This window comes from Acanthochromis polyacanthus, chromosome 2, assembly GCF_021347895.1.
Source record: "Acanthochromis polyacanthus isolate Apoly-LR-REF ecotype Palm Island chromosome 2, KAUST_Apoly_ChrSc, whole genome shotgun sequence".
NCBI lineage: Eukaryota > Metazoa > Chordata > Actinopteri > Pomacentridae > Acanthochromis > Acanthochromis polyacanthus.
Genome location: NC_067114.1, coordinates 8,198,738 through 8,207,672, shown reverse-complemented (window position 1 = coordinate 8,207,672; position 8,935 = coordinate 8,198,738). Strand labels below are relative to the sequence as shown.

Sequence of the window (8,935 nt, the reverse complement as noted above, 5' to 3'; positions counted from 1 at the left end):
TCACTCTCGTTGCTTTTCTTCTTCAAATGTGGGCCTACTCTACGATGATTTTCCTAGAAAAGAGACATGAGCCATTGTTATTCAGTCATTACTAGCACAAAGTTATTGTGTGAATTTCCAACATCACATCATTCTATTCTCTCACATCTTTAGATATATGACACCAACTGATCTAACCATACCAAATATCATGATGTAACTGTTAAATACAGTATATTACAACAATATATACAAACAAGCTCACTCCATACATCTGACCACATGTTACTGCTATGGATGCTCACACACTCTCATACACATTGTATCTCATGTGAATTCACATATCTTCCACTAAAAAAGATTAAACGGGAACACTTTGCTCTCATCACAGCTATTCTGTCACAAATCTTTAACCTTTTCAAAAACAACAAGTTGATGCTGTGCGTAAATATTGTCCAAACCCTCAGGGTGTTATTTAAAATGTTGTCAGAGATCTAAAACTTCCCTTAGATTCCACAGATGGCTGGTTATATTTTGTGGAAAAGTGTATAAAATGATACAAAAGACATTGTGAGGTGGATGATTTTACTCATTATAAACACTGTTTCTTTGATAAAAAGCTGGAACAGAGAGTACAGTCTAGTCCAGCATAATTTAAGATGAGAGACAGAAAAACAGAACGGGAGACAAACGGACAATTGATGTTACAGATTTAACCAAAAAACAAGTTGAACTTCTTAAACTTGCAATATTTCTCCCTACATATTTAAAAAAAATATATATATTATAGCGATTTTCGACTTCATATTCACAAAATAGGACATCATTTATTTCAAAAGATGCAATGTCAGAATATGTGTGGTTTTCTAATGCTCAAGAATTGGTGTCTTGAGTATAATAATGCCAAATGAATGCTGTGACATTTCGCAGTAGGAAAAGCACAGGCACAGATGATAAAATTAACAGTGAGTGAATTTCATTAAGCCGCTTCAGTTCCAGAGTCTTGATTTTGTCGATGCCGAATTGCTGTCACGATGTTGTGGCTTTTTGAGACACTTGAATAGATTGGAGCTATCAGTAATGTCATTAGTACAGCTGCTGATATACAAATTAAAAGAAAGGCCTGAATCTTTGACTTATACAGTGAGGGAATCTGGCATTTATGTTGTAAGTGACATTTTGATGTTCTGGTATGGCTCCATATTTTACCGAGAAGGAAGAATTGCTGAGTAAATATGTAATTGAGGGACTTTTGAAGTCCATTGGATATATTTTGCATAGATTGTTATTAGAAGTAAAAAAAAAAGTGTTCATTATGATCATGTCTTTACAAGTTCCATAATTATTTATTATGGAAGCAATCACTTAATAAAAAAAGACTGGATATCACTAAAATGTCAACTAAATAACCATCTGAATTTATCAACAACCACCTTCTAATTAGCTAAACAATAATAAAAATGAGCTTATTCAAAAAATGTTTTGATTGTGTTCTTTTAATTAAGTTGAGATAATCATGACAGATATTTCTTTTTTGGAAATATATCACATGTTCTATGGAGAATGACAAATTGCATCTGTGTCTGAGAAATCACTTTCAACTCAGTTACCCATTACAAAAACACCTCTCAAGGAAGTGTGTTAAGTTCAGGTCACATGACCTGCTCCACATGATGTCATTTCCTCCTCGAGAAAAGACTGGCAAGACCCCAAGACTTTCTTAGTTATTTAATATAAAGTAGTGTGTGAGTGAAGTATGGATTTATTGCATGTCAACAGGTTTACTACAAAATAACTCTTCATTTCTATTTCACTCAATACTCAATTCTATATGTAATATTTTAGAATAATCTTTCTGTAAAAATACCATGTGGTGTTTGGTTATAGGCGGCCATGTTTATTTTAGGCCTGAAAACAGCAAAAATGTCAACTATGTTACAAAAAGTCCCACAGTTATATATTGCCCCGGTGCAAATAAATATAAAGTTGTTGTTAGTATTCATTATTGTCCTATGATGAAACATTTTGATCCTTATGGGAGTGATCTTTTCCAGGACGACACAGGTTCTCATCTATAGGGCACAAACAGTCACTGAATGGCACAAAATATCCCATAGAATCCTGGTGTTATGAAAAGGTGCTTTTTTGGATTTGGCATGCCATTGCACCCTATATAGCTGCAACGAATGACTCCCTCCACTCCTTATCCTAACCTTAACCATCTTAGGTGTTATTTTAATGCCGTAAAATGTCATGCAAAAAGCGTAGAAATGACACCCGAAATGTGCCAGAAGTGGATATTTATACACAAACCCGTGATATCAAGTTTGCTATGGCCTTCACAATTGCAAGATTTAAACCCAGCTGAACATCTATGGGAGATTTTGGACTCTCGGCCACGATCATCAAAACGCCAGTTGAGGGAATATGTGTTGGAAGAATTATGTTCGATTTCTCTAGCAGAGTTGAAGGGAATTGGAGTGCCAGAGAACACTGATACTGTTTCAGCAGTCCATGTTGGCCCAACACCTTACGAAGACCACCAATGTTCCTGTATTTTGTCGCTGTCTATAGTTTCGCAGTATTCCTCACATTCTATGGGTGTATGGTCGTGACTTAAAATGATTGAATGACATCTGATAGAGGTCATTGCGGTGACAGTAAAACCACATGTACTGACTGTAAAACTGTCCTCTGTCAACACGTCAAACTTGAAGCTGCATTTGCAATTGCATAATTGTTTAATTCAAATATTCTACGACAATCAAAAGCCAAAAATGCAGTTGAAAATGTTACAGATAACAGTCTGTTAACACTGCAGTCATATTAAATCATCCTATGTGAATATGCTAGTATAGGTAGGTGAAATGAAGCTGAGCATAAGAACTAACTATGAAGCTTTATTGAAGGCAGCACTATACCTGTCAGAAGTCTTCCACACAAAACTAGGCTTTTTGACAGATGCCTTTGTTTTGGAGACCATAAAAACAACTGCTTTCCTCCTACGTGTTGTGATGTGCAGTGTACTGCTTCACAACTTTTGTACACAGTAGTGGCAAAATTAATAGTACAAAAGCGTCAGATTTTCATTATTATTGGCCAGCTTCAGTGGTTTGTTTTCATCAAAGGTGAGGGACTAAGTAAGGTGGATGTATGGAAATACACATTTTGTCCATTTCCTTATTAGAAACTTGTAGAAATTTATGCCAAACACAAGAAAATCTGCACAATTCTATTTTTGAGAATTCAAGTATTTAAATGAAATGAATGTAAATCTTATCATTAATCAGATCAATATATTTGTGGGACTTTTTGTAACATAGCTGACAGGTATCATAGTTATTTTTGCTGTTTTCAGGCCTAAAATAAACATGGCCGCCTATAACTAAACACCACATGGCATTTTTACAGAAATATTCTTCTAAACATTATATATGCAATTGAGTAAAATTAAAATTGAAAGGTTTTTGTAAGGATATTTTAGTATATCTGTTGACATGCAATAAATCTACACTTGACTCAAACACTATTTTATATTAAATAACTAAGAAAGTCTTGGAGTCTTGCCAGGCTTTTCTTCAGGAGGAAATGACATCATGTGGAGCAGGTCATGTGATTTGGAATTAACACACTTCCTTGAGAGGTTTTTTGTAATAGGTAACTTAGTTGAAGTGATTTCTCGGACACAGAAACAATTTGTCATTTTCCATATAAATTTTGATATATGGTATTTCCAAAAAAAAATATCTGTCATGGTGATTTCAAGTTAATAAAATGAACACAATCAAAACATTTTTTGAATAAGCTCATTTTCTTATTGTTTACCTAATTAGAAAGTGGTTGTTATAAAACTGGAATGGTCATTTAGTTGACATTTCAGTGATATCCAGTCATTTTTTATGATTAATAAGTGATTTTTTTCCCATAATGAATAATTATGGAATTTGAAAAGATGTGATCATAATGAAGATTTTTTTTTAAAATTGCTTTTTACTTTTAATAAAAATGTATGCAAGATATATCTTATGGACTTCAAAAGTCCCTCAATTATATACTGACCCAATCACTGTTGGGCTATCTTAACTGTATTTTCATGGGGGTGGGGTGGCCTCCTTGGAGCAGCCAGGGCCCTGTGAGCCGTGGATCCGGCACTGGCAGGAAGACTCCCTCCTCCAGCATCACTCTCACGTGTGCTCCACTGTCAATCAGTCCGGCTCGTCATGAGTCCCATTCACAGGTGATATCTATTAGCTCACCTCATATGCCGTCAGGTGTCGCGTCTGTGGACCATCAAGCCGTTATCTTTGCTGCGAGGGCGCGATTTTATTAATATTATTATTATTATTGCGGGTTTGAGTGTGTCGGGTTTTGGCAGGCTGCAGGCAGCTTTGCAGATGCTACGTTTGAGCAGTGAGCATGGCGGAAAATCATCTGGAGTACGGCTACCTGGAGGGCGAGTCCATCGGAGAGCATTTCACCGAGGACCCGGTGAGTCTCGCTGCGTTTGCGGCGAACCAAAATAAGGGCTGATGTCACGTTCGCTTGTGCCTTTGGACGCACGTCGGCGAGGCGCGCAAATGAGGCTCGTTACGCTGCGCAAACGGGCGCAAAAACAAATGTGGTGTCGTTGTAGCCAAAACACACATCGGTGAGCCACGTCCCATGGAATGAGCTGGGTGACTTGTGGGGCCAGTCAGGTGCACAGTGTCCGCAGTCGTGTGGTCGTATTGTGTTTTGAGCCTGAGATAACTGAAAATAATCTTTTGGGCTATTGCCCAGAAATGTCACGGCAGCTCAGCTTGAACGTCGCCTGGGGGCGAGTAATGAACGTTTATTGAAATGTTATTATACAGTTAATGTTGGCTATAAGTAATGTTGCCTGTGGTCACCAAATAGTCATTCATTCATTCATTCATATGCCAATCATAATGTATCTGCATTAAAATGTCACTGATGGTATAGTTTCATATCACATTGTATATAGTGAAGGGTGATAAATTAAAGTAAAAACCATCATTGAGTGTCTAAGTAAGACCTCCAGTGCATCCTCAATACACCTTTGATGGTAATTCTCAAGTCTATGAACCCAACTTGAAATATGAACATCATCCTCCAAAAGGAGTCAGCTGATGTGTTTTAATGATGATGTTTAAGACTCTTGAGTTACTCACTGGTCCAAATGGATATGAATGTTTCCACTTTAGTAGAAGACCGATTATCAGTCTGGCCAACATTTGGCACTTTTCCGATTATCTGTATTTTCATTAACAGACTTATTGATAAATTAAATGCCCTCCTTCGGGTCTGTTGCAGCCTCTTCTCTCTGTCTGTTGTCACCCTGTGGTCTCGAATGTTTCTCAAGCACAAAACTGAACCAACACAAGCTGTTGCCACAAACCAGGAAATTGGCTTCTGTCACAGTGGCTAAAGCTACATTAATGACTTGTAGCTAAGTTAGAGGCAGCCACAGATTACCCTGAAACAGAATCTGGAAAATTCATAATTCTTTTACATATGAACCTTAGTGAGCAATAAAAGTGATAGAACAGGAAAAACAGCAGACATATCTACAGGATACAATCTGATCAATCTCAGGTGATGGCACATAAACAGTGGAGTGCCTAAATCAATCACTCCTGTTGGTATTTTTACATATTCATTTACTTTCGACCTCACTGATGAAGAAGGCTAGCTATGAATGACAGGCTCTGTATCATATGCTGTTATATCATTAAATGCAATGCATATCGCTTCCAAATATTGGTTATTTGCCTTTCTTGAGTACCACTAATCGACATCGGCCCTGGAAAACCCATATCAGTCGATCCCTATTCCACACGGCCCCTCAGCGTATATGGAAGCCTTTTGTGTATATTTTTTTGAGTGTCACTTCAGCTTTGTCCTCATTGGCTTCAAGTTCTGGTTTCCGTTCTCAGGAGCTGATGGCCATCAAGGCCAGAGTTCAGGAGCTGGAGATGGAAGAAGAGACGGAACGGCGGCAGGAGGAGGAGGAGGAGAGGTGTGACGCTGTGGACATGCAGCTCCTGACCAGCAGTCCTCGCCCAGGTGAGACAGATCGCATGTCTCATCCGCCGAGTGGTTTGTTGTCGTGCCACACTGGTGTACAGCTAAATACTGATTATGCACTCGGGAAGCTTCAGCAGCGTATTTTTAGCCAGGTGTGTAGCTCTGCAGCCTCCAGGCAGGTGAGGTAACAGCATCCGTCACCATCTGGCTAACACCTGGGACACTTCACTGTGGTCACAACAGTGTTCACATGTGCCTCATCACTGCCCAATGAGACGAAGCAGCAAGCCTCAGAGAACCAGAAGTGTCCTCCTTGCTGCCTGTGGCTATTTTCTGCCTCTGTGCATCTCCTCATCCCTATTACCCTCCCCTTCCTCCATTTTTGGTTCCTCTGCTGAACAGAGATGCAATCAGAGGGGAGCCAGAAATGTATTGTTTTGGTATTTTTTTTTGTAAAAGATGATGCAAGAAATAGATATTTTCATGAAAGTAATCATTGTGTTCATTTCACCTGGAGTGACCACCTGTGTAGACAGCAGGTTCTTTATACTGCATGCACAAAAGCAGCGTAATACAGTTTGTTTTTGTTTCCTCCACAGGACCCTTCTACAATATGACTCCTGAGGAGAGGATAGACGCAGACAACAGATCCGTCTATGTGGGAAATGTAAGACTTGTGTATCTGTATTTTTTCATACTTGGCTTGTCCCCCCCCGCCTCAGTTGTTATCTGATGCGCTGTTTGACAAATCTCAGGTAGACTATGGAGCTACTGCAGATGAGTTGGAGATCCACTTCAACGGCTGCGGTCCTGTTAACAGAGTTACAATTCTGTGTGACAGATTCTCCGGTCATCCCAAGGGGTGAGTTCAATCTGTGCATAATTTATACATTTTGTTACCTGACTCTGTTTGAACGCAGAACACAACTATAAGCATGTCGGTATCTGAATTTATTTGCTGCGTTCTTTTCTGTCCTCCCTTTCACAGCTTTGCTTACATTGAGTTCTCTGATCGAGACTCTGTACAGAGTGCTATTGGTTTGCATGAGACCTTGTTCAGAGGAAGAGTCCTTAAGGTGAGGTGCACTGCAGTACATGTTGGTCCTGAGAATCCCAAAACTTGTTCCATGCACACTCATATGCTTGTCAAACTTTAGTTCCACACACAGCCTGTATAAAATCACAGGGAAATGTCTGGTAGCAACACAGTAGGTTCATGCTACAAGAAGTGCTTCAAGAAATTTTGACACTACTACTCTGAGATTGACCAAGGTTATTTAAAGAATGTCTGCAGCTCAATAGGCTCTCAAAGTAGCCATAGAAATTGACATACATTTAGAAATAGTTACTTCTCATAATGGCTTCTAGGATTTGTGGATAATTGGGTATGTTTGTTTGATTTGGTCAGGGGAAGGATAATAAACTCAAGGAGCAACTTCTGGGCTCAGAAACTAAGCCAATACCAAACACTGCAGTTCCTCAAATGGTCACTTAAAAGTTCCAAAAGTCAGTCAAACTCCAAAGATGCCAATGTTAAGATGCCCAACTGTACAGCTGGGTCCAAAATTTTTTCTCTATAGCTGTTTTCCCAGATTGTGACAACTGTATGAATGCTGAATTTCCATAGAACTGAGCTGTTTCAATTGTCTTTCAATCTCAAAGTCTTGCATATTTAATTTTATGTGGATGCGTTGAGTGACAGGACAGTCCGTATACTGGAGATGTTTAGATGATCTGCATCAGCTCCACTTACACTCCACCTATTTGCCTGTTTTGGATTAGCTGGGAATTGGGAAGAGTCAGGCATTGCCAAGATGGCGACAGTTGGAGCCACCATACTGAGCTTCAGAACTGCTCTTCTGGAAACTTATGGGGGACAGTTTGTCCACTTTACATACACTGGTTATGAGCTCAAGTGGTGCCAATATGTTGCTTGGAAACCACCACTTCCTATTAACATGATTCATCACTATCCCTTCTGTTTAACTGACAAATGCCATGTGCCACAGCAAACTGCAGTTAATCCAACTTGCTGTTAAAAGTAGAAACAAAGCATAAAATGCCTGTTAAATGTGGAAAAACTGCAGATGTCTTTGCATCAAGACATTCTATTTATTTTGGTTCATCAGTCCTGAACAGGAAATATGGTATTTCTTCTGAAACAAATCAGAGCAGTAACTACAGTATCCTTTGGGGTGCAGGTAATGCCCAAAAGGACCAACATGCCAGGCATCAGCACCACAGACAGGGGAGGACACCGAGGCAGCCACTCCAGAGGCAGAGGACGTGGTTTCCGCCCTCCCCGATATCACAACAGCTCCAGAGGCAGATTTCGGTACCAGTCAACGAGGCCACAACATCAGACGCCCCACCCATACTATGGAGGACCCTCTGTAGGGAAGAGACAGTGGGGACACATGGACTACCACGAACAGATGCCTAAACGTTACCCGTGTCTTCTTCTCATCACACCACCATCAGAGGAGTTGGGTGCGGGGTCGAGCGGAGAGCACTACCCTCAGCAGCGCTAGCATTACCGACAGCGTACACACCGAGTGGAGGGGATAGAAGTGATTATTTTAAGCTAACGCTTTCAGGCATCATTGAGTTGAGTATCCCGTGAGAGGCAGAGAACTGACTCTGACCTTTTAAGTTGCAGCCATGCATCCGTCCTTCATCTGGGTGAGATGTGAGGAATGCAGACTGCGACCAAAGGTGTTGCATTATTAGCTTATGTTGCTGTGAATGCATGGGACAGTCCTGAACTTGTTATGCAGTTGCATCTCTGTTTTTATAAAACGATGCGGATGTTTTGTGTTTGCCTGCCATGTAATGTTGAAATCCTCCTTATGTATAAGTTAAGTTCTTTGCTATGTAAATGAATAAATAAAACAATGATCCGGTGCTCCACTTGTAGTAAAATAACACA

General features: G+C 39.8%; 1 protein-coding gene across 1 annotated transcript; it reads left to right on the top strand.

Annotated features, from left to right (window-relative positions):
* The first annotated feature begins 4,144 nt into the window (after positions 1-4,144).
* On the top strand, positions 4,145-8,911 carry pabpn1l (PABPN1 like, cytoplasmic). The gene is made up of 6 exons (XM_022201426.2): positions 4,145-4,467; positions 5,916-6,045; positions 6,606-6,673; positions 6,762-6,868; positions 6,995-7,082; positions 8,208-8,911. The coding sequence occupies exons 1-6, from the start codon at positions 4,396-4,398 to the stop codon at positions 8,535-8,537; spliced, it is 795 nt and encodes a 264-aa protein (XP_022057118.1). The 5' UTR covers positions 4,145-4,395; the 3' UTR covers positions 8,538-8,911.
* Positions 8,912-8,935: the final 24 nt, after the last annotated feature.